Source organism: Excalfactoria chinensis, chromosome 2 (genome assembly GCF_039878825.1).
Source record: "Excalfactoria chinensis isolate bCotChi1 chromosome 2, bCotChi1.hap2, whole genome shotgun sequence".
NCBI classification, from domain to species: Eukaryota; Metazoa; Chordata; class Aves; order Galliformes; family Phasianidae; genus Excalfactoria; species Excalfactoria chinensis.
This window is the reverse complement of record NC_092826.1, coordinates 67,231,997-67,258,785: the sequence shown is the minus strand read 5'-3', so window position 1 is coordinate 67,258,785 and position 26,789 is coordinate 67,231,997. Positions and strand designations below refer to the sequence as shown.

The 26,789-nt window shown below is 37.3% G+C and overlaps 1 protein-coding gene across 1 annotated transcript in view; it reads left to right on the top strand.

Annotated features, from left to right (window-relative positions):
* SEMA5A (semaphorin 5A) overlaps positions 1 to 26,789 on the top strand; it is a 306,555-nt gene that overhangs the window by 72,976 nt on the left and 206,790 nt on the right. Inside the window, exons 2-3 of the mRNA XM_072327729.1 lie at positions 2,278 to 2,371; positions 20,668 to 20,863. Of these exons, the coding sequence (XP_072183830.1) occupies positions 20,734 to 20,863 (130 nt within the window). The 5' untranslated portion in view covers positions 2,278 to 2,371; positions 20,668 to 20,733. The remainder of the gene's footprint in view (positions 1 to 2,277; positions 2,372 to 20,667; positions 20,864 to 26,789) is intronic.

Below are 26,789 nucleotides of genomic sequence, written 5' to 3'. Positions count from 1 at the left end.
GAGATCATCAAGTCCAACTCCCGGGTTTCGAGCCCTCTGTGTAGCTACAGGGGGGATTCGAACCCCGGGCCACCGGTGTTGCAAGCAGCAATTCTACCACTGCGTCACCGGGGCACACCAATAAATGAATTGTTGTAGTGTGTTTTTTTTTTTTTTTTTTTTTTTTCTGATCAATCTTCTAGTTTTGACTTCATTTACTACTTCTGTCAGGGGTTGGTTTGGAATAGGCTGCTGCTCGGGCTAACTTAGAATTTACCTTGGGTACTAATTTTAGTTAATTGCTGGTGTTACCCTACCCACAGCATATAGCTTGCCTTGCACAGTGAGAGTGCTGCTCCAGAAATACCAACATGGTTCCCATATTAACATAGTTTAAGGAAACAAGACATGAAGCTATAGAAATCCAGACTTCACTGGTTTTGTTCTCCATGTGCATGTTTTCCCTAATTCACTGAGATAAATTCTATTTTCCAGTTTTGTTTAAGTAATTCTTAAGATAAGAATAAAAATACTATTGCTAAAGATTTTATTTTGCTAAAATAAAATCTGAGATTTTTATGTAGAAATATAAATCATGAAATGAGTTGTAGGGAGACAGTGATGGGTTTAAGTGTATATAGAAAGCTCTAGTACTGTCAGGTTTGTTTAGAAAAATTGAGGTATATAGCCTTCTTTGTAATGTTTCAAAGTGTAATAATTCAGCTTCTCATTCTGGTGAGCCGGTGCATGCATAAATCATAAGCACATTGCATCTTAGAGATGTGATGCTTGTAGTTGTCTGTACAGCTTACTGTATGGTAACTGTTATAATTAATTACTTGACAGGCTGAATGTCTTTGAGCACTTTGTCATCAGTGTGCATGGATGGCAGGTAGCTGGGCTGAAGTGTTTGAGCATTCTCTGGTACACAGCAATATAGAGAGTAGAACTTGGTCACCTTCCAAGATTTAAATTTGTCCTTGTCTTTCAGAAAAGTGGGTGGCAAATAAAATGGTGATGCAGTGTCTTCTCAGATTTGCAGGTTTTGCCTGCCACCTTGGACTTTGAAATCCAAAATGACCTTCCATTAGTTCAGTTGTTTCCTATACCAAGGACACAGTATCCAAATTTCTTGTTGGTAGCTTCTATAGCAGAGTTTAAGGTCACAGAATCTCATGGAGAGGTTTCTGTGCGTGCGCATATGATACACTCTCTTAATTTAGAAGAAAATATGTAAATAATGAAAACTTCAAGTTCTTGGTGATCTGGAGCAGGGTGTTGGTGAGAAATTTGGGTACTTGTGACCATGAATCTGGATCATCCTGCACATGTAGTATTTCCTCGTTATATAATGCTTCTTAGGCTGTATTGCATATGCATTCAGCAGGCTTCTTGAGACTTTAATAGGCTAGAAAAGTAGGGGGAAAAAGAATTGCAAACACCTTCAATCATCAAGTCTACTTTCTTTATGTAAGTGAGTAAACAGCAGAACGATGACGTCTCCTTGCCTCAGTTCTTTGGTTAGGTTAAGGAGTGAACTTCTGCTGGTGTATTTGTTCTGTACATGTTAATGCTTAAATTGCATGGTCTTTTACTGTTTCTTACTTCTGAAGTACCTTTTTGTTGAGGTGCTGAGAGTGAAAAACTGCTCTGTGATTCCTGTCTTGCTTGTCTAATGAAGGTAACAGTTGATTTATCATCAGTAGCGTTTTTTCTTCTAGTTAAGAAAGAAGACCTTTTTATAGAAATGTATTATCTTTATGTTTATGGTGGATTAACAGAGAGAGATGCTCTGTGATCATTTCTTAGATGTGTATTTTGCATTGTTTTGAGATGTGAGACAATAACTCTGTTTTTATTGTGAACTTTCTAGTTTATGGAAAGGTTAAAAAACACTGAAGTTTTGTCCACCTGGATTTTGTCATGAATTTCACTTAGGCCCAGATTTCAGCCCAAATTCGAGGCATGTTTATCAGCAGTGAAAACACCAAGGAAGATTTTTACATTAACAATTTTTCTCAAATTCATGTCTTAAAGGTTTTGTTAATTCTTTGACAAGTATTCATCTTTTCTGATTCTTAGAATTAGCTAAGCTGCTGATTAGTTAAAATAATTCCTTTTTTTTTCCTGACTCATTGTTTGGTTCACCACCATGCAGTTCAGTACTTCACATTTCTAATTTTTTGTCTTGAAAGGCAGGTGTTTTATTACTGCTTTAAATATCTGAGAATTGCTGATGAGCTGTTTCTTCAATACTTAATTTTTTTTTATTTTTTTATTTTTTTAATTATCTCCTAGGAGTCTATGAAATAGACCAAGGACCTCTCTGCTAGGCTCTGCACAAAGGCAAAATAGAGACGATAGATGAATTCAGAGGGATGGTGACTGAAAGGTAGGTGAATGACTGCATTTGTTTCAGTGGGTAGATGCTGATGTCATGGAGAAATTGGATTGTAAGTTGCTATCTGGAAAAAACTGAGAGACAGCTTTGTAGATAATTACAAGTATTCTACCTTTCTCTACATCTAAGCTAAGGAAGGAAGCAGGAAAAATAGAAATGGGAGGAATTCAAGACAAACAGAACCTGCAGTTCTCCTTCATTCTCTTCCTTCATTCAATTATACTCATATTTGAAAAGAGAATCTGAAAGTGAGAATGCTTATTTAAAGAAAAAATGAAAGAGTAACTGTAAGACTAAAAACATTTGTAGGTGGCAAAGACAGCATTTCAGGATACTATTTTGGAGGCTACACACAAATGTTTACCATTGGTTTAAAAAAAGACTACGGAAAAAAGAGCCTGTATAGTTAAATGACAAGGTAGAAGAAACTATTAAAAGCAAGAGGACATCTTTATTAAAGCTAAGGCTGTGTTCAAAGGAGGAAAATAGGAGAGAAAAAAAAGGGAAAAAGAAGTTGAACCAAAAGAATAAACAAGAAACAAACAAAACAAAAACTGCCCTATGAAAATAAACATTGAATTAATAAGTGCTTTTTAGTTTATTCTTTTCTCTCTCTAAATAATCCAGTAGAAGGAAGCCAGTTAAGAGTTTGTGGGTCCTACATGTAGAGACAGCAGAAAATGAATGACATAGTAAAAATCCATGTCAGAAAACTACATAATTATTGTGTGTATGCATGCACTCTCCACTGAAATGTGTGGGATGCTTCCTGTTTTGAAACTCTTCTTATGGGATGCTTATGAGGCTGCTGCTCTCAACTGAAAGCATTTGTAGGAGAGGTGGAAACAATTGCATGTTCCCATGTAACTTGCCAAGTTTTTAAGGAACTGAAAAGTGAAATAGACCAGCTACAGTGTGTGATGTGCAGCCTCTAGCTTTAAAGCGTCTTGGTGGCTGAGGATGTGAAGATGCCTAATTTGACGTCACATTTTAGAAAGCATTCATTTGGAATCTAGGAACCTCTAAACTGGTAAGTCCCTTGTTTAAAGTGAATGGGTTAATTTAGGTAATGGGTTAGTGGATATGTTAGGAAAGACACTGGATAAATATGATGAAGATTCATGGAAAGCATTGATTTCTATGAACAGGAGTGTGATGAAGAGACAGGCTAATATTAGCCTTCAGCTACTTGAAAGGGTGCCTACAAAGATGATGGAACTAATGCTCTTGGTAGTAGCAATCTACTAGAGTAACTAGAGTTACTATTCTTAGGTTACAGATTAGAACATTCTAATTGGACAGTTTGGGAAGATCCATTTCTCTAGGAGCTACATGGGGTGGATGTTGGGTCACTCCTCATGGAGTTTTCAAGTGTCAGCTGGACAAAGCCATAGCTTTCCTGATCTACCGTAAATCTACTGTTTTTCTTTGTGCACTCAGTATGTAGATTATTTCTGGGGTTCCTTGCTACAGGAAGCTGTACATAATGCATGGGCATAATGAACTGCTGAACAAAGTTGGAAAAGGAAGGAAAAAAACCTTATGCAAAGGTGCTAGCTCTAGGTCAGGTAGTTAATCATTTGAAAATTGTAGAATGCTGTGCAGTACGTGTTTTGAGGGCAGAGGAGCACATTTCTGCATAATTGCTCTGTTTTTCACTGTTGCACTTGGCTGCTTCTGGAGGCAAGCTAGTGGGTCAGATGGGATGTGTAGTCTGAATGAGTATGGTCATTCCTTGTGGGCTAAACATCCAGTCTGGTCTACTGTGACAATTCTGATGCACTCTTTCATAAATAGTAAGGTTGCAGGGTGCAGTCCCAGAATAGAACTCTCTTGGTAGAACTGCTTTTAAAAATATTGAGCTGCTATGTAATTTGTGGTCTTATGTTGAACGTAGAGACTTTTCCTCACTGTAAAATGAATGCTTATTTTGGCACTTGATAAATTATCATCCAATTAGCATGTTCAGGATGTTTCATTGAGGGTTCAGTGTCTAGTCCAAAATCTTACTTTTCTGACTGCATTCCCTTTACAGCCTTTACTGCTTGTCAGAGAGATAGTAAAAAAAAACCTTATCTTGCTATATAAGCACTAGTGAAACTTTTTTCTGTGTAGAGATGGGGTACTTTGAGGGGAGAGATGAGTAAGATGAAATGGGAAAGACTATAGAGGGTATAAAGAGTGAGAAGAGAGTGCTGAACTCAGAGATACTTCTGTGTTTACAAGTTAATACAAGAGACAAAATGTTGGAGTTCTATTACAGCAGTCAGTGAGGCAAGGGTAAAAGTGATAGAGTAAGGAGAGAAGGTCAAGGGAGAAGATCTACTGGATAATGATTAGATTTAATTGAAGAAATTAAATGAGGAGAGATAAGTATGAGAAAGTGCAGAAGAAATTTATTAAAAAATAACAAAACTGGATTTTAGGGTCTTAGAAGGAAGCAGCTGCTGGGAATTAAAGCAATGATGGCTCTCCTTTTCAGTCAGTGGTTTAGGGACAAAAGGTGGGTGGATCCATGCCAGTAGTAAAGAGAAGTTTGCTACATCAACATCTGTATTTCCTCCAGGAAGTTTTCCGAGGATACTTGAAATAAAAATGAAATAAAAACACATGGGAAGGGGAAACAGGTCTTTTTTTTTGTTGTTGTTGTTAGTTTTTATTTTTTTATTTTTATTTTATTTTTCTTATTCTGGAGATCATAGAGACTCCTGGTAAAGAATAATTTGACTAAAATTCTAGCAGATTAAAAAAAGAAAATAGGTGATGAAATGGAGGCTTTCGGGAATTCTAGGAAGTGTAGCCAAAATTTCGAAGGACAAAGATCATACCAACATTTAAAACAGTGATATGCTGAGTCTGGAGGAAAGAATGTTTTTCTGTACTGGAAAAGGGGATACAAGGGTGTGATTTTGGGCAAATGGATGGGAATCAGAGAATAAGAACAGTTACAAGAGAAAAAAGGAGGAGGAATATAATGCAGGCCATTACCAATTAAAAGTATTACTTAACTCAGATGGTTCCCAAATCACCTCATGCTTTTTGCTCATTCAGGTAGGGGAAAGTCTTTCCTCACATCCCATCTACCTCTTCTTGCATCTTCCTTGTGGCGCTGTGTGTGTGATAGTGGGAGGTTTCCCTTTTGTGACCATGCTTGGGGCATTGCAACAAATGAAGCATAAAATTGAAAAGCTTGTTTCTGGTTGTAGTTGTTGGATGTTTCTTATGTTACAAGTAATCTCCATTGCTTCAAAACAGCAATAAAATTTCTGGGTGGAATGAAGGAGCTTCATTCTCTTTCAGAAGCTTTTTGCCTGATATGTAACATAATTGCAGACCACCGAGCTGTGAACATCTTTGTGTTGTGAACTGATGAACTATGCCATACTCTCTGAGTAGAAGGTGAAGGAGGATCATGGGTTGTTTTTCCTTGTCTTGGTTGTCGAAAATATCAAGAGAATTTGTAGAAAAGGGTACTGTTTTGAGACCCTTTGAGCCATCTCTGTTGATACAGATTTGGCGTGGTTTTCTTTTGTTTGTGGTTGCTGTTATATTGTTTTACTGCATGTGACAATGACTTGTACTTATTTATTTTTTTACACTTGCTATGTGTGCATTAACACAGTGTGTACTATCTGTTTGTTCTGGAAGCTCTTCTGCATGACAACACTGAAAGTGGCTGGAATTACTTTTCACTCACCTTCAGGTTGCATTTTTCTAAAATATGGTGGAATCGACTGCTGGAAAACATGCAAGATTGACAGCCCTGGAAATTGAAAACCATGTTTATCAGTGGACTAGATAACACAGCCTAGTTTGTACAAACTCTATATTGTGTCAGTATGACTCATGATTAACCTGCTGAAATGACCTCTGCTTGAGTTATTTATGGGGCACTGAAGGTATGCAAAGATTTTTGAACAGTGAGAACTGTTTCAATTTGCTTTTGTATCTTATTGTATGATGTATTTGTTACAGTGTAAACGTAAGTTTTTATCTTTAAAGAGAAAAGGACTCTGAAGTCCACACAATATTTTCCGTGCAGAAAAGATGTGTTTATCTAAAATTGTATTGGTTAGTTGTAGAGTTTTTATATGGTTGCAGTGACTGAACAAGTAAATGATAAAATGACATCTTATGTTAACAATTTAAGAAACAGAATGTATCAAGGTGTGTATCACTTCAGCAATACAGGGTCTTTCTGAGGTCATTCTGTGACTATTTCATTGTGCAGAAGTGGTATGTAATGGAGGGAGAGTTGACCTGTTAAAAAGACGTAGGGAAATTTTTGCTTTCAAATGCTGTATGTAGTATGCAAATCCCATCCTTTCTCAATGGTGAAGCATGCTCAGGTAGAGCATAACAAGTGCACTGTACTAGATAACTTCTGTTATTACTCCTTGAGAACTTGAATGTCATTCAAATCATGTCTGTCTTTGAGTTATGCATCTCATAACACTGATTTAAATTTCTAATTTTTTCCCCTGTCCAAATACACACAATATCAGCAAGTTTCTTTGTTTTCTCTGTTGTGTCCAGTCTGTTTTCCTCTCAGTCCCTTTCTAGGTCAAACTTTGCATTTCATTATTACACAAGACTCCTGGTGGAGAGACCTGGCATCCCTGACATTTTCTTTCTGGACTCTTAATTTTGAGTTCCAACAATTCAATTCCATAGATAATTCTCATAGCATAGAGGGGGCATGCCTATGATCCTTGTATCTTGTTACATCACTATATAAACTGGTACTTTTCTACTCTGTCTTAATCATTCTTTAACATCACACCTCCAGCCCAAAGGCAGGTGTTAGCTGGACTTTATTCCTGAGATATTTTCTTGTACTTTTGTGTTTCCCTGTGTCATTAGCAGACTATTTGCAAGTTGTTTGCTCGTTTTCACACTTATTTTCCTTGACTTGCTATTCCTTCTAGATCTTTATGCAGGAACTGTTGTTCTGTAAGTAATTTTAACTTTATGTCTTTGTAAAGTAATGTGTAAAGGCATCAAAGCTGAGGGCTGGTAAAAAAGGGAGAAGAAATAGAACTGTGACAGGATTACAGAAGAGCAGGAGTAGAAGTGGTAGGAAATAACAAATCATACTTAGTAACCCCACAATTCTGAGGAAAGAAATAAAAACAAATACAAGAAAGATAATATTTGAGCATTTTCTTTGGTTTTGTTTTGGATTGGTTTTAAACAATAACAACAACAAACACACACACACAAAAAAAACAAAACAAAACAAAACAAAAAAAACAACATGACTACCCTCTTGTGAATATTCAACAAAAAGAAGGTTTTGGCTGGCTCAGAATGGAGAGGTGCTGAGATCTGCAGCGGCTCATAAAGTTGAAGGACAGTTGTTTTTTCATTGGTTGGTAGGTATGCAGCTCAGGGTAAAATACAGGATTATTAAAATACAAATACATGCTATCCTCCCTGAGGAGTGAGAGGGATTCTGGCACAGCTTGTATGTGATTAGGTTGATGGTGTGTATTATAGCCTGGATTAGACAGCAGCCAGCTCAGGAATGGTTTGGCTCAGGAAAAGCAGGATGTTGCATTGCTTCTGTGGTGTATGGAGGGAAGGGGAGAAGGAAGCTGGTCTGCAGCAGAGAGTGAGAGGGAGAGTGGAAAGTGGAAGGTCTGTGTTGTAGGAGGTGCATTGTGTTTTAATGAACATAACTGAGCATAAAGAGGAGTCCTGGATATGCCTTATGGCTTTTGGAAGCTGATCATGGTGGCCTTGAGCAACTATAGCTGTGGATGTTCCTGATGGTAGGTCAACCGGCCTTGCCTGACGGTGTGCTGGAGGGCTGTGGCTGTGGGGAGAGACCTCTCAAAAGGTTTTCTAATTAGCTTTTTACACTTGTAGGTGTACTGTGTGCCATAAAACATAGGGTAGATGGGAACATCCTATTTAGGCACCTGTGAGAGTGCTAGGAAAAACTTAGATGCAATAAAACAGTGTAAGGAAGCTGGAAAAAGCTTTTAGTTTTAGAAAATTGGGGAGAGAATGTAATCTCCTATACATTTCTGTTTGTGAGCTCAAGGTGACTTTTGACAAGATAGCTCTCTGAGTCTTAGATTCCTCAAAAGGAACAGGCTAAGAGTTTTCCAAGGTATGCAGTCTGTGCATACTTACTGTATGCTTATAAGATTCCAAAGTGATAAATGAAAAATGATATATCCAAAGCTACAGAAGTCTAAAGTGATATTGGATATGATGAAGACATCAGTGACGCTTTATGCAATTTGGTCCTTGACTGATGGAAACTGTCAGCTGCTGAGAAACCGTTGGGGAAGGTGTCACCAGACAAATTGGTTTTTCACGACGCTGTTACTTTGTGAAATAACATTATGGAATGGAATTTTTTTTTCCAGAAAGCTCTTAAATACGAATGATTAAAAAAGGGTAATTATTAGCAAGTAAGTAAAACCTTGGAAATATAAGGGAAGTTAAAAAAAAAACAACACTTTTGAAGAAGGATACTTTCAGCCTCAGAATAGCTGTTTTGTGTGTGTGTGTGTGTGTGTGTGTGTGTGTATGTGTATATATATTTTTTAAGATACAAATGCACTGAGAAGCGCAGTGCATGTTCTGAAGGAAGCCCTCAAGTGGCTTCTGTGTATTGGAACAAATATGTCGGGAGATGTTCCACAGGTAACCTGAGGTTATTTGATTTATCCTTATTCGTTGTTTGACAGCTTCATCAGGTGCATTCCACTCACTTGTATGTAATTTCTGTTGTGTCAGTTTTTACTACTTCTAAACAAAATGTAACTTAAATTTTTAAAAATGCTGCTGGAGGAAGAAAATAAACTACTTTTTTTTTTTGTTTGTTTGTTTGTTTTTTTGTTTTTTTTTTTTTTTTCCTTAGAAGGATTTCTTTTTCGGTCTTGCCAATTCTAGCAAAAGGAAACAAGACTGCATTGCTAGGAAGCTCAGGCATGCTTGGGAATATTTCCCAGCATCTATGAGACAGTTTTATGTGAATACATGGGATTTTAAGTGTAAGCATTGTGTTAATTTTGAACTTTACCTTTCATCTTTTACTTCAGTTGATCTTCTTAAAAGACCATTCTACAGATGAAATCTTACAGGATTTCATTGCTTCTAATTTCACCTCATGTATTTTAGGAAAATGATTATGAACTTGATCCTTCACAGTAGGTAGAAGAGATGTCTCTGGTCTTGGGAGACGTAGTGTAAAATTAACCAAAGGTAGACAATGCAATTTGAACTAGATATCTAAGTAAAAAATCTGGTATGGAAGAATATTGTGGGAATTAGTGAATCATGGAATGGCTTCAGCTGGAAAGGACCCAAAAGTCCATCCAGCTCCAACCCCTGCTGTGGGCAGGGCTGCCACCCACCAGCTCAGGCTGCCCAGGGCCCCATCCAACCTGGCCTTGAGTGCCTCCAGGGATGGGGTGTCCACACCTCCTCCTGGCAGTCTGTGCTGGGGCCTCACTGGCCTCTGAGTAAAGAAATACAGTATGGAAAAATAAAATAGATGTTTCCCTTTGAACAGTACATTAATCATAGGATTGGAATAGACATTAAACTTCTTCAATTTGCATATGGCATTGACATAAATACATGGGAAAACTTTTGCTGAAGCAGAAAAAGACTTAAATTGTAATCTTTGAGATGGTAATGGTAAAGATCAAGGAAAGTGGGATAGTTGCCTGCTTACCCCAGGCTTTCTCTGTTATTGTGGCAGAGAGATTGCATGGTTCGGTTCGCTCGAGTGTTCTCCTCTGGGTACTCTCTCTATTACCTATCCAAGAACTGACGCTGTAACCAGAAGAAGCTTGGTGAGATGAATAGGTGTTTCGAGAGTTTGTCTTGATAGAAAAACTACATATAAATAAGGAGATGGGGAACAGAAGTGTTCCATAACAGTGGTGTGGAATCAGAGGTCTGAGTCTTCCCTTTGCTTTGTATCAGTGTGATAAAACCTTACTGTTGCTTAAGGTGTTGATGTAAGGAGCGTGGCTGTTAGTTATTAATGTGAAGATATAGTTGGCTGGGAAGGACTTAAGAGGTGGGAATCTGAAATTTGTTTGCAAATGCCTGTATGCAGCAGTGAGTAGATTCAGCAGGTGCATTCCTTCCACTCTATCTCAGATGTCAAAGCTGTAGCCACTGTTAATTGCTGAAATTTGTTTAAAAGCCGTTGCTCTGTAAAATTGTACAAAAACAACAACAACAAAACACCCAAAAAAGCAGGACCAAACACTACAGAAGATCAAATTTGCCTTAATTATTTGACTGGAGCAGTCATTTCATGATATTCTGGAGCTCCTCCAGCAGTTCTTCTAAGTAGTAACTACTTGAATGCAATCTTTATTTTGGAAGTTTGTCTAGTGTTAGTGTGCAGAATATCCTCTGATAGTTCTGTTTTAACAGTACAATTTTCTCCTTTATATTTGTGATTTAACATAATGCTTTTTGAAACAGTAGTCATTAGAGAAAGATAATTCCAAGTACTGTCAAGCACTTCTGTACAGTGACTTACAAAACAGTAGATATTTATTTATTAATTTTTAGACTTTTAATTCTACAGCTTTCAGTTAGATATTTAATTAAAAAACCAAAATAACTCCCCCAAAGAACACAAGTATTTGAAGTTGCTTTATTACCATCTTGCTTCTGTTTTTTCTTACATCTATGTACAAATTTTGACATTTTTCCTGCACAGTTTGTAAATTCAAAAATACTTCTCCAGATGGCTACAGTGCTAATGTGATGGGATGAACTCCTGCCTTAACTATTTAACAAAAACTACTCAAATCTTTGTTGTCTTTTCCCAGTTTATCTAGAATTCAAGAACTAAATTTGCATTACTCTCATATTATCATATTTTCCAAGCCACTTTTTATACAATTTCAGGATTGCATGCAAATTTTCACCTAACTCCAACCTTTACCTTCCTCATTCTGCTATTGACTGAAAATATATTCTTGTTGTAGCCAAACGTTTTCAGCTGGTTATCTAAGTGCATTGTCTTCTGCTGCTCCATTGCATGCAATTCTGCTCAGTCATCAATTACAGCATTTTTGTTCACTCAAGTCATGGTTTTAAACCTGCGTTTTTGTAGTTCCCAGCACAATATGGTTTACAGTGATGTGAGGGGTGACAAAGCATCCTAAACTATACTATCTCCTACATCAAACTTGCATCTAGGTAATGATCACAGTAGAAGGCAAGATGCATGGCAGGATTACAAGCAAGAGTTTTTTTAATATGATGAGTTTTTATATAAAATGAAGTATCAGTGCATTGGTAGTGCCGAATAATAATTGCAGCCTTACTTGCAGTTATGATTGTGGTTCAGTATACATTAGAGAAAACTGACAATTAACTTTTTCTGTGGCTTCCTTTCAAGGAGTGCCTTTTTACCAGTATATTGCAATGAGTAAGTTAACAGTTGTCTCACTCCTGGGAAGAACAGGTGATTGAAGACTGTTCAAGAAATGTCTTCATTGAAGTGTTTCCCTTTAAAGCAAGGCATTTTTTTGCTGTTCTCTAAAGTTTTTGTTTTTGTGAAATTGACATAATTATGTAGCCTAAAATGAAGGACTTGAACTGAGGCCGTGTTTGCTCTTAAATATGGTAAAAATAAATATTAAAAATACTCTAATCTTCTGGTTACTTGTTTTTCTTAGTAATAACTGTTCAGGGTAGCGGACTGACATCTTTTTATTGCATTCAAGTTTAATGGATAAATAAGATTTTTCAAAATTAATTTTCATTTAATGAGGTGTAGAGCATCTTTGTTCTGGGTCAGGATTACTAGGTCTCTGAAAGTATACGTTTCTTTATATTCTTTTGTCCATATTTTATCCCTCAGGAACATATCAGAGATATTTAGGAAGTGTTTGTACAAGGGCCACTAACAGCCTTGCTGTTAAAATAATAAAAACTTCTGAAGCTTCATTTTATATTGTGTTTTGTGAAGGATGGCAGTTGTGAGGAGCTCCATTTTATGCCTGGAGGAGTCTCTTGATACTGAGGTCTTTGTTGACTCAGTTGTAATCTGGAGAAATGTCTTTCCATACTGTAGGTCTTTCTAATAGACTAGTGAGGGAATATTAAAGAAAAAATGCAATGGACTGGGTATCTGGGCACTATTTCATCTTGCAGTCAGGGCTTATGCACTGTAGTATGTGATCTGAAAAAGGGTGTGCAATGCATTTTTCCATGCTTTACAGTCAGACATTCACTTTTCACTAGATTTTATGAATAATATGTAACTATGGGTTTGTATGTACCACATAGAAATAAAAGTTAGTAAAATGAAGCCTATGAATGTCATGTAGTGCAGGCTCAGATCTTTGCAGAGTTCAGGGACACAAGGCTGGGCTGCAAGGATCCTGCCCCACACGTGGCCCTTGTCAGTGCCCAGTCCCTTTGCAAAGCTCTGTCATTTTTAAATTCATGAGAATAGTGGAGCAAGGGCTGTCTACTGAACTGCTATTGCTCACAGTATCTGTGAGTACTGTACAACTATGTGAACTGGGAAGAGAACTGTTTTCCCCTTTCTTTCTGTAGATCAGCTTGTGTTATATGCTGTGTTGATGGTGTTGGTCTTGGGCCCTAAGAAAAAGGCATGTAGTTCATAGAATTACTCAGGTTGGAAAAGACCTTGAAGATCATCAAGTCCAACCGCAGCCTAACCAGTAGCCTATCTCTTAAAAAACAACCACAAAACAATACTACAACAACAAACCTCTGCTAAATCATATCCCTGAGTACCACATCCAAACGGCTCTTAAACACATCCAGGGTTGGTGATTCAACCACCTCCTTGGGGAGCTCATTCCAGTACCTAACCATAGTTTTCCTATAAGAGTATCAACTGAAAAAGCAGGAGATGAGCTTGGTATAGATAGAAAGGAAAAGAAGAAAAGCAAGGGTGCGTAAATGGATCTGTGAGTCACTAGAGTTTGTCCCCTCTGTGTCCTTGTACTGCCTGGTGATTCTTCCCTCTCGGTTCATTTCTCTCATCCCATTTCTTCCCTTTGGCTGCTAAACTTCCTCTGGTTCTTCTTCTGACTTTCTCTGCTGCTTAGACTTTACTTGCAAACAGTGATCACTATTTCTTTGTTTTCCTCTAAAGTTATTTTTTAAAGGAAGGTCTGTGTTATCCCTTAGCATCCCAGTGGCGCAGTGGTTTAAGCTGCTGCCTGCGGCACTGGAGGGCCCGGGTTCGAATCCCCCCTGTGGCGCAGGGGTAGAAGTGCCACTTCGCTACACAGAGGGCTCGAAACCCGGGAGTTGGACTCGATGATCTCTAAGATCCCTTCCAACTCGCACGATACTATGATACTATGATGATGATATGATTTCTCCATCTGTCTCCTTAGGCTGACTTCTGTTTACCAGACAGAAAATCAGTGAACATCCCTAGCATCCCTAGCATTGTGATGGGGAGTCTGTTCTGGGTGACCATAATGGTAGACTGGCTGTAAGGGGAAGGAAACTAAGGATTAGTCAACAGAGTAGGAGTTGAGGAGGAAAAATAAACCCCCAAAAAACTTGTGGTTTTGTTCTAATTTTCACTGATACTGTTCTGGTATAACTACTTTTATTCTTATCTTTGTGATTCTGTTCTGTATGGACCTGCTGGGTTGGTTGGTGCTTGCACAAGGATGCTGCCATCCACAAGCATTCTGCTCACAGATGAGACAGTCATGCCCACAGCACGGTGAATGAGATCTGAAGCATCATTAAAAGCTTGCTTTATTCATCTTTTGAAAGCTACCTTCATGGTTATCACAAATATTGCAGCTCTTTGAGCAGCCCTGGAGAACTAGTTTTTGTGACAGAATATTCTTTTGCTGTCACTATAAGCAACAGATTTTAGCAGGCTTTTGGCAGAATGTCTCTATGAATTTAAGGATTGATTTTTATTTTTCGTTGTGTTAGTCAATGACAGCTGATGGGTAACTGCCTCTTGCGGATCTTAAAATTCATGCCACTGCAGAAATGAGTGGTGACATTAAAAAAAAAAAAAAAAAAAAAAAAAAAAGTTGAAGCAACTTGTTAATCAGTTTGTTAATTGAAACTGAGTCTCACTTTATGAGAATACAAATTAGAAGGACCTGGTCTGTTGCATAGCAAACAGTCTGCATTACTGGGTCCGGTGATGAGACAGGATGGCAAATGCTTCAACTTCTGCACTGAAGGTCTGGAACCTCCAGTTTCAACTCAGTGTTTAATGGTTATCTTTGAGCTATTGCTATAATCTAATTGAGTATCTGAGTGATACACACATATTTCTAAAGCTGTTTAGAATAAGGGGTTTATATGAAAGTGATGACACTGAAAGGAGGTGTAGCTTTTATTTGTGGATTTGACAGGAACACAGAATTAATCACAGTGGTAAGAACGACTATTTTTTATAAACAAGATTTAAATGAGTTTTGAAATTGTATCTATGGAATGTTAGGAGAGAAGTGATTAAAAAAATAAGAACACAGTTTTTGAAACATATGCAATTTAACTGGTACATAGTAAAGACACTGTCATATTTTACTGGAAGAGAGCGGAGCACTGTTATTCCAGGCTCATGTGGACCCTTGGTGCTTCTAACTGCCTCTAGCCCTTCTCACTAATGGATTTCACCTGTGGTGTTGCCATCACTGGCAAGTGAGAGCATAGTCATCTTCTGAAAATTCCCACCCCTACCGTACTCACTAACCACATCCCTCAGCACCACATCCATGTGCTTCTTGAACACCTCTAGTGATGGTGAGTTCACCACCTTCCTGAGCAGCTTGTGCCGCTGCCTCACTGATCTTTTTTTCATAATATTTAACCTGAGCATAATATTGTTTGACTTCTAAGTTTTGGTTACAGAGAGCCTCTCTATGCCCCTTACAGCCACTCTACCCTTTTGAAATGTATTTGTTAGATGATACAGCATTTTTTATGTGCTCCTTTTTTAAGCAATCCTCTTCTCAAATGGCTTGTATGAATTTGAAGAGTTTAGCTTGTGCAATCAAGCCATTACAGAAAAAAGGCACTGAGTGATGTCCTAGGGGTGTTCACAAATTCCAGTGTTATGACCATGCAGCTGCTGATATGGTTTCAGGGTTTTTCTGAATGTTTTCTAACAGTGCACAACTGTGGGAGCATTTTCTTTTTAAAGAGAAAACAGCAGTTCCCCTTTTTAGCTGCATCACTTGCAGTAGTGTTCTGTTCTTCAAACAAGTTGCAAAGATGTCCCGCTAACAGTACAGTAGACAAACTTGATATGTTTAGGAGTACTGACACGATTGAAGGTGAAATAATTATCACTAAATATTTTAAAGTGTGTAGTAATAATGCAGAACAACATATTCAGTTGAATTCATATCGCCATTCTAATGCAATAGTCTAATGGATATGTAGTCTGTAATTAGCCAAGTACTTCTATTTCTGGTTCATGCTTATGCACAAGGTGTATGTTGTCCAGAGCAGTTTCTATAATTCTATCAAACTTTATCTCTTTTGCAGTCCCAGAAGTGTAGCAGAGCAGGCAGGGAAAGTGAAATAGATCTCCCAAAGCAAGTTACATGAGCAGTGTCTGCAATAGAGTAGGTACTGTATGTAAACTGAAACTGGCATCTTTTAACCGTACTCCATTTCCGTTCTTATACTGACATAAGTTCACTTTGTCATGCACTGAAATTGCTGTTAAGCTGACAGAGAATCAATAGAGATAATTATTTGAAAGCATTGTTGCCACTGGACAGATGCTGTTTGCATGGCAACTCTGTTTCTTACACAGCAGCTTGTTTTAGGCAAATAAAAGAAAACTCAGAGGTAGATTGAAATTTTTCTTTTGTTTGTTTTTAAGTCTAGAAATATTGGCATCCTGAATAGATGAATTTAGGGGTTGGAGGAAACAGTCTCAAATGAATCTGTATGGAGCCAATGTAGCTGTTATAGGTCTTCCACGCTTAACTTTTCTCTTTAGCAATAGATATCTTTTGTTCACTCAGCCAATAAAGAAGATTTTGAGTTATTTTCCTCCTCAAATGTATCTTATGGATAAACTAAATAGTACTTTGATAAATAATAATACACTTACCTAATGAACCTTGCATTTCTTCTTCACAAAGAAGGTCCAGAACAGTGGATGAGGGAGAGTGCACAACCCCCCTAACATAGAAATAGAATAATATATCAAATTCTCTAATTCTGTATTTGTCTTTTTACTTCCTCATGTTATTTTAGTGACTTGCAAAATGTAACTTGTCAGAAGTCTCATGTAAAACACCGTGCTAGAAAAGCTGTATAATTAATACATCTAATTTGCCAATTCCTAAATGTATAGCTGTAGTTTAAAAAGTGGTCAGAGTGGCTATTCCTGGTCAATTCTGAAGAATGCTGACTGTTCCATTTCATTGTTAAGAGAGTTTTGCCTCTAAAGATTGTGCAGAAATGGAGGAAACCAGCCTGAAAGTTTTGTGTTTAATGTTCTGCTGGTGTTGGTCCAATGCGCAATGTAAGCTGCCAGTTCTTGGCATAAAAGTCACACTTTTATTAAGGAGAAGGGGCTAGTCCTTTGTCTGCTTCAAGACTTCTGAATCTGTTGAATTATTTCAATGCTGTACAGGCACTGAGTTCAGGTATTGCCTATATGAGCTTGTTCCTGCCAGCAGGATCTCAAGAAGAGAGATGGAGCTTCTCTGGAAGCCATTATTGCAGGATGAGCAAAAGGGAGCAATCTAATTCCTGCAAATTCTGTGGAAAATAACTTGTTTTTGAAGGCTTTTCTAAGGTGTGTTTTCATGCTGTTCATACATGCTGAGATGTGTATTTTTTTTTTCTTCTAAAATGTTTTAATTTTTGTGTACCCTTGCTGTGTGTCAGTGTAGTTTGTGGTTTCTAGAGTACTTTTCCTTTCTCCCTTTGTCCATACCATACGGTAATGAAGTGGTTAGTGAGTTTCGGTTCCTTCCAGTTGCTTAGCTGGCATAAAGCTCATCCTTTTCTTGTGAGAGACCTGGTGATAAAATTTCCATCTGGTTCCAGCTTGCTTTACTGTTCTCTTGTCTGGCTAGGGTAGTCAAAACTCTTCTGAGTTGCAAGTAAGCTTCTACTTGCAGTTACGCACAATGTATTTGATTAGAATTTCTTACTTTAAATGTATTAATGAATGCATTTAATTAAATGAAATTGAGTTAATTGATTAGTACGTTTAATGAATTTATAGAGGTAGTAGTTGAGCTAGAAAGAAACTTAAAGTTTACTGTTTATCTCGGAGATATATTATCAGAAGCACATTCACTTTCTTCCTTGCGTCTCCTTCACAGTCTAACTTTGTTTTTGGATATTTTGCTTGAGAGAAGGGGAGTGTTTCCTGCCTTTATCTTCACAATATGGGAAATGAATAGTGAGAGAAAGGAGTACAGTGAGGCTAGGAAAAAACGTTTTTGCCCAAGAATTCTTCTATAACATGACTGTACAAGTATTCAGTATTTACAGCCAGAGGGGCCAGAGGAGGCTGAGCTTCCAATACTAGCGCTTCATTTTTCTCTTGTTTAATTTATTTCCATTCTGTATTCACATATTTATGGATATTTCTGGGACTTTGCGAATTAAAGGAAGTAAAATTTGTTTCTTTAATATAAAAGTACCGCATTGCTAGGTATTGGAATTGCTGCTGCTGTACTATGAACAAGAAAAACAGCTTCTGAAAATCTGTGATGTGGTATCTGTCCCTCATTTTCCTTCCTGAATACACATACATAATCTTAAAGAAACTTGAATTAGAACCACCTGGTAGTAATGCATTGGTGCTGTCTGTAAGTTAATAATATCCATTACCTATGATATTACCCACATAAACTGGTTGAATTTGGATCCGAATGGTGCATGATGCTTGAAATGTCATCCTTGCAGAAAATGAACTACCAAAACACTGGAATAGGAGTTTTATGCCCCTTTATATGTGAGTGCACAGAATTTCTATAAGCAGGTATTGCCTGCTGTGAGCCACAAGCAGTTTATAGGAACAGATTCATACTGGAATGTGGTATTGTAAGATATATGACTTCAAAAGGTAGGGATCTGAATTTAACAGGCTAGAAACGTCCCCCTTGCTTTTTTTATTTATTTTTTTTTTTTTATTTTCCCCCTGAAATGTAAGCAAACTTAGCATAAAAGCTGAAATCTACTATTAAATTCACATACAGCTCAGATGTATTCTGCCTGTTATCTAATTATTTTGCTTTAAAATTATGAGGATTGGATGTGTCCAGGTCTTGGCTGGAAGGATTTTTAAGGTAGTAAAATAAGGTAGTAAGAGAAGCACAGTTCATCTTCTGATGGCTGCTCCCAGTGTATTATAGAGCAATGTTTACTAACCACTCTGCTTTCTGAGCACAGCTTTTAAAACACTGGGTTTACTATGAAGTATCTATTTGTTTGAAATCCTTTATTTCAACATTTAAGATATTTAGACAAATAGAAATTTTTTATCTTATTTAATCAAACACTAAAAGTCACTGAGATCAAATGTGTTAGGATTCAATTTTGCTGATTATTTTCTTTCCTGAATGACTCAATTAATTTGCAGAATGACATTTCTGCCATTACAGAGTTGTGCTGAATCTCCAGTCTTCCTCTTCTAAAAGGCAACAATGCCTTAAAAAAGTGTGCTATCAACAGGCAAGCCTTGAGGACTTGGTGAAGCTGCTGCTGGCAAAAGTGTTTTGAGTCACACTGTTAGGTTGTTATTACTTGTAATGTTTGTTGTGGTAAAGCTGAAGGAATTGAGCTTGATTTCAGATAATACTGGCACCATGAATATTCTGTTGTTAAAAGCATTGGCCATTTAAAAATATAATGGCAATTAGACTTAATTTTATTCTTTTTGTGAATTAAATACATTATTTTGGTTACTAGAAAGGAGTCTTCAGCATTTGAATATGTAATAAACAACCTGGTCATCAGTCTCAGCAAATGGGCAGGGATTAGGCCAATGACAGAACCAGCAACATCTCTTCTGTAAAGCAAAAGTACATTGTAAGAACATTGAGGTCAGCCTTGTCCTACTGTATTTGTGCTATGCTGTACATGCTGTGCAGATGAACAGAAAATACACACTTCTGGGCAGTTGTTTCTGCAGACCAGTCAGTAATATGAAAGAATGTTTTATTTTCTCCTTCATAATTGCAAGGAATCAAAACACTCTACTTTGTAAGAAAGGAGTGAGGGGGAGCAGACATAGTGAACATAAACCAGCAGTTGTTTGCTGATGTTCTCTCTACCTTTTCTATTATGTGCATTTAGGATGGTAGGGAAGCTTAAACATGATGCTATTCATTCCATGAAACCCATGAAAAAGCCTTTTATAAATGCAAACAGAATCAACCCAATGTTACCTTTGATCTCTTTATCTATTTAAAAAAATAAAAATAATAATAGTAAAAAAGCAAATTAAAACAAAACCCACCTGACTACAAGATTTATGGAGCATAATAACAAGTGTGATGCGTTGGAGACTTTATTCTCTCCAGGTGGTTATGTGGAACTGGGAACAGCAGTGGCTGCACAGAGCAGCATTAGGTTTTTTTTCCTTCTCAGAGAGGAGCCTACAGGGATGTCTCAGGTGTCAGGCTAAGCTGCATGTTTGAGAGGACTGAAGGCCAGTTCTGCAAGGACAGATGTCTTCATGGTGTTGTGGTTGGGCAGAAATGGCATGTCTGCTATTCCGCTTTCTGAGAGCTGGTGAAAATGTTACCAATGCATATCTTGGTGTGTGTATGATTTTTTTGTGTGGTGTTTTTTCTTTTTTTTCCAAGTGTGTGTTCAGTTTTCATTATCTATGAGGAGGCAGCTGAGGCCAAATGGGTTTAACAAGTACTCTGAACAGGTTATTTATAACAAGAGCTTGCTTTATGTCTTATAAAATAGATTTTATTTTACAAAGTACCATTTCATTTGTTACATCTAAATAAACAAAACAAAAAAAGCTTATCATTTTCTCATAGCCCAAATACAAAATGAAACTTTTCCAGCAGGGTGGGGAGGTAATATGTAACAGTTTTTGAATGCTTCTGGTTGATAAAGGAAATTAATATTCCAAAACTGTTCAGAGATGATGACTTTATAAAGGATTTATACGAACAGTTGTGATTGCAACCTATCAGAAAGTCAAATCCTAAATAGAGAGAAAATCATTTCATTAGTGATTTTGTTGCTGTTGTTTAAAAAGCATAAACAATTGTTTAATTTCTCTGTTGCATTTGCTCTTGTGCTTGAGTAAATTTCTTTGAATTCTCTAGGTGCTTTTCCCCCATGAGTGCAAGAAGTGTGTCTAGTTAAAAGAAGTGACTGCTGTGGAGGACAGCATGACCACCATGAAAGGAAGCTGCCTTCTTGTACTGCTGTTGGCAGGATTTGGAGTATTAGGAATACTAGAGCCAGACGCAGAAGATATCCACTGTCACAGAGCTGTGCACCCAGTTATTACATACAAAGGTAAGAAGCAAGAGCAATATGTCCTTTCTGCTTTCTAAAAAAGAAATATATGTATATATATATAAATATATATAAACACACATGCACGTGTGTGTATATGTATGTGTATTTATGTGTGTATGTATGTGTATGTATATATGTGTGTGTGTATATATATATTTAGAAGTACGCTAAGGAATGTGTAGTCTCTTATTTCCTGGAAACTCCTGTTTGTTGTTGTTTCATGTTATGAAAGAAAAGTGCATTCAGTGCTGTTTTAAAAAATAAAAATAAAAATTACCTGGACTGTATTCAACACAGGATGAATACATCTATGTTTGCAAAGTTTGTTTGCAATTTGGTAATGTATCATAATGTGTCATTTTACAGTGAGTGACTCATTTTCTTCTGTGATTATAATAAAGCTAAGATCATAGAGTATGTTGCTCAGGTTGGAGGAGGTCACGTATGAGAAGCTGAGAAGTCCTTGACTTAGTGTAAGCACTATTCAGCAAGAGCTATAACACTGTTCAATCTGTTATCAACTTTGTTTTTCTCCTAAGTCCAAGACATAGCATCATAGTAGCCACCTTGAGTAAAATTAACTCTATACGAGGACATCCTCCACCATCCACCACTGTGAAGACTCTGGTTCCATCTTCTTGTTAAGTATCTTGCAGGTACTGGAAGCCACTATGAGGTCTCCCTCAAAGCCTTCTCTTCTCTAGGCTAGACAAAGCCTGGTTCACACTGAATGTACTGGAAGACATGTTATCAAGATCCTTGTCAATCTTGTTGGCTCTCCAGCAAGACATGCAAATTGTTTCAGGTTTTTTAGCACTCTTCATGTACGGTGAGGTCCCAAACTGGATGCAACGTTTTTGATGCTTCTGTTCTGTGATCTCTTTCCTTGATTCTATCTCCTTGAACAGGCTATGCTCCTGTTAATAAAGCTTGGGGTGCTGTTAGCCTTCTTTTTTACAAAGGCATGCTTCTGGCTTTGTCACGTCTGCCAAGACATTCTGGTCTTTTCAGCTTCTCCCCAGCCAGGCAGTTCATCCCCAGTCTGTACTGGGGGGCATCACTCCTTCTCAAGTGCAGGCCTCAGACTGTGTACTTGCTGAATTTCTTGATATTGCTCTTGGCCCTTTCCTCCAGCCCAACTTGGTCTCTTTGGATGACAGCCCTCATCAATGAATTTGGAGTTATCTCCCAACTTGATAGTGTGTCACCTCTTACCTTGCTTCCCCTTAGCTGTTGATTAAAATATTTGCTATACAGAGAAGGTCCTAGGATCACTCTGTGCTACTTCACTTGTTACCAGTGTCACGGTGGAGTGAGTGTCATTAAACATTTACTCTCCAGGCCTGATCATCCAATCAGCATTTTTTTTTATCCACCTAATTTCCCATCCGTGGAGACAGGCTGTAACATCCTAGCTTGCATTGAGACACTGCTGGAAGATGAATGACATCCACTGCTCTCACCTACCTAGTCATTTTATTATAGAAGGCAATCAGGTTGGCCAGGAGTTGACACAGCTCTGGCAAATCTATACTGACTATTCATTGTCACCACCTTCTCCTCCAGTTTTCTGTAAAAGAGTATTCTACGGAGACAGAGTGACTTTCTCAGGAACTGAAGAAAGACTGGCTGTCCTGTGTTTCTCATGTTTTGTTCCCCGAAGTCAATGGGAATATTTCTCCCTCTCTGTTGCTTTTCGGAGTTGTAGAGTGGCCAGTTATGTCATTGTTTATAGATGCAGCTTGTCTTTATCCTTGGATTTTTACAGGCTTAGATCTTGCTCAGGCTGCATCTACCACTGATAGTTCTTCAGCTCTTTTACTGAATACAGAGGTTTGTGAGACCTTGTTGGTGAAGACTGAAACAGAAGAGGCATTGAGTAAGCCTAATCTGTGTCTGCTGGCACTAGGTCACCTGCCCAGTTCAGCAAGAGATTTACATTTTTCCTGTTTGATCTTTGGTTATTGTTGTAGCAGTTAGAAGATCTTTTTGTTGCCTTGACATTCTTTGCGAGTTTTAGCTGCCCTTGAACTTTGCTTAACTTGATTCTTGCAAGCCCATGCAGTGTTTCTAAATTCCTCCTTGATCACTTTGTCCCTGCTTCCACCTCACACATACTATGTTTTTGCACTGGAGCTCTACTCTGAACTCCTTACATAGCCAAGCCAGTAGTTATCTTCTGGGGTGTTGGGATGAACTGCTGAGGAATTGAAACAAAGGATGCTATCTATAAAAACCCCGGGCGTTTAATAATTTATCTGGTTGTCTTTTATATTTTAGAATTGAAATGATTTTACATTAGTGTTGTAATTTAAAACAAATTCCAAATATTGTGTTGTTGCATCCCTCAGGATACAAAGACTAAGATGTTCTATATTACCTATTGCATTCCTTATGTTTCATTAAGAAAACATGTGTTTGTTTGGTTTTTTTTTTATTTGTTTTGATGAATTAGTTTTTAATGAAATTTAATTGTCAAGAAGATTTGTTTACATTTTTTTTCTATAAGGTTCTGTACAGAAAGACTTTTTTGTTGTTCTGGTGTTTTAATGGTTTAAGAGTAATGGTGTTGGCTGTCCTTTTCTCCAGTATACTGGGGAGTGAAGTAAATTTGTCATATTTTTTTTTTTAAGTTGGAGTTGCAAATGATCAGTCTAATGTGAAGGGTGGATGTTTATCTCTCATTAATTGATGGACTCAGTTGTCTGATTTAGTCTGAAATAGCTGGTTTTTCTTAGTGTTCAAGTAGTGCATGTAATTTAGATTTAAAAATTAAATGATAATTTTTTATTTTATCATAACATACACACACAAAGTTGTAAATTAAAGAAGCGCAGTTAAAATTCCAGCACTTAACTACTTAATTTAACAAACTAAATGATTGTTTCATTTACATGTTTTGTATATGCAGCTATGCAGGCAAATAATTTAGATTCATTACCAGTGCTGCATGCTAAAGATTGATTAGAAATGCATTGAGTCTGATTCTATCCATAAATTTCAGCCAACATATAGGAGAGTAGCTTGAATTTAGCCTTATCTCGCCTTTTAGACTACTATAATACTCTCATACTTGATTTCTAATGAATTATTTCAGTTATCTGTACTGAGGTTTTCTGGGGACAGTGACTTGCTCTGTTCACTAATGACTAATGACCTTTGTTGTAGAAAAAGAAATATATATGTATTCATATATATACATATATCATTAATCATTACGTATCTGTGACGCTTCTAAGCTTTTGTGCACGCATGACAAAAATTTCCTTCACTTTAAATACTTTGAAAAGCTGTAGCTTATATGTAGCAAAATAATCTGAAAGGAGTAATCAGTAAATCTTTGAAACTGCATGTAGAAATGTATGTGTAATGTGTTCTACAGAATATAATAGCCGGGTAATGTTACTAGTGCAGGCATGCAGTAGTTGACTAGTAATTACAAGGCTGCTAGTTAAGCAAAACAGACGAGAAATCAAGGGAAAAGGTGAGTAAGAGAGGTTTGTCTTTGAAACTTCATGTAAGTAATGAAATACCAGGAGCATCAACATATTATGAAGGTGTATGTGTGAGAGAAATGTGTCATGAATGAATCCTGCAGGATCAGATATGGGAACTCAAGGAGCAATGTATCTCCTGCTGTAAGTGAAGGTCAGGTTCTTGCCTGAGGAACCTGAACATCCATAAGTCTATGGGTCCCCATCTTCAGCAATGACGTAGACGATGGAATCAAGTACACCCTCAGCAAGTTTGCAGATGACACGAAGCTGTCAGCATGCCTGAGGTAAGGGATGCCATTCAGAGAGACCTAGATAGGCTTGAGCAGTGGGCCTAGGAAAATCTCATGAGGATCAACAAAGCAAAGTGCAAGGTCTTGCACCTGGGTCAAGGCAACCTCTGCTATTAGTACAAGATGGGGGACAAAAAGATTGAGCACAGCCCTGCTGAAAAGGACCTGACAGTGGCCTTTCTGCATCTCTAAATGGGTGCTATAAGAAAGAAGGGAGGACAGACTCATTAGCAGTGTCTGTTTTGATAGGACAAATGGAAATGGTTTCAAGGAAAAGAAGGAAGGTTTAGATTGGGTATAAGAAAGAAGATTTTTTTTACAATAACAGTGATGAATCACAGGAACAGGTTGCCCAGAGAGGTAGTGAATACCCTATCCTTAGAGATAAGATCTAGCTGTAGGTTCATTACAGGGGTGCTGTGCTAGATGACCTTTAAAGGTCCCTTCCAATTCAGAAGATTCTATGATTGAACCATCCCTGTGTTTACTGTAGTCTTTCTGTAGCATTTACTGACTTCATGCATGTATTAGAAAATGCTTTCTGTATCTGTTGAAATTATTTATGCTTCTGGACCAATACAGCGTCATGAAATTAGCTCTTAACTAGGAAACCTTTCATTTGACTGCTACACTGTTAACATATTCTGTAAAGTCAACTTGTAAAGAAGTTGGATTCATGAGAGATAAGTGCTGTGTAGGATGCTGAACATTAGCCAAGGCTGGGCACTGTTTGTGTTGAGTGCTGGATATTTTAAAGATTATGAACTTCTGTATAATCTTTACAGAAACATCAGTTTTACATAATCCTGACTAAGGCCATTTTTTTTTTTTTTTTAATTTTATTTTATTTTTATTATTATTATTATTATTTTTTTTTTTGGTATGCCAAAATAGCAACATAGTTATTTTATTTGTCTTACTCTGAAAAGCACGGTAGATGAAGTATGAACTATTAAATAAAACTAATGGAGTGAGAATCTGTGGTAGTGTGTATGGATGAACAACTGCAAAAATAAATAAATAAAAAAAAGAATAAAAAGTAGGTCTAGAGAGTTGTCATGGTAAAATATAGGTAGAGACTACATCTCTTGCAAGAGCCTGCTTTCTTTTTCTACTGCCCATCAAAAAACACTTAGATGATGATACTGTCAAACTGCCTTATCTGGGAAGGCATATACTGCTTCTGTAACTGTTGTTCTCAGTTAAATATTTTTAGCTGAAAGCCTGTGATGTATCATCTCATATCAACTGGCAAGAATTACGCACACCAGTTGAGAACCTTTACTCAAGTAGTCTGCCAGGCAGAAGAAAGGAAAGACATCTTGCATACGCATGTGCAAATGATTTTTGACATGACCCCAAACCCTCTTCCACTGTATTTGTCTCTCATAAGTAGTAGCAGTGTAATTTATTTATCTGCATAATAAATGTGAATGCATAGTGCATCACTTTTTCCTTCCAGAACGTGGAACAGATAAGTAATTCTTTCTAGAGTGAAAAAACGATTTCAGCTCTAAAATCATTTGTCCTAGGGCTTTCTTAGAGTTGAATAAAGCAATTTGTGTTTCACTTGGAAGCTGGAAATTCCTTTTCCTATTATTTAAAGTTAGTTGGGGTTTTTATTGGGATCAGATAAAAGCAGATCTGTAAATAAAAATCAGGATGGACTGATGGAATCATCTCAGTGTGCAGTTCAGTGTGTTATGCAGTCTTGAGAGTACCTGTAATGATGCATAGTCCCTCTTTTAAATCCCTTTCTCTCCAAGAAGTCTGCCTCTAGATGTGCAAATGTGCACTAATCTGTTGCAATTTGTTGTTTTCTTTTTTTTTCCTTGATTCTGCTTGCGTATGTTACATGCGTGTGCTGAAGATTCATCATCCATGTTAGCATAAACCTCAGAAATAAATTAAAATTAAGAAGCTGTAAATCCTGTACTGCACCTTGTAGGTGTGAGGGCACGGAAACAAAATGCAGGTGGTACAACGGACATAGAGACCAAGTGCTCAAAATTATTTGTCTGTGCATATGTTTATATATGCTTGTAGTGTGTAAATATGTATGCTTATGTTTGAAATAACTTGAAGTGTTATAACAGAAAAAGGCATAAAATAAGCTAATCTTTAGAGGTAGAGCTG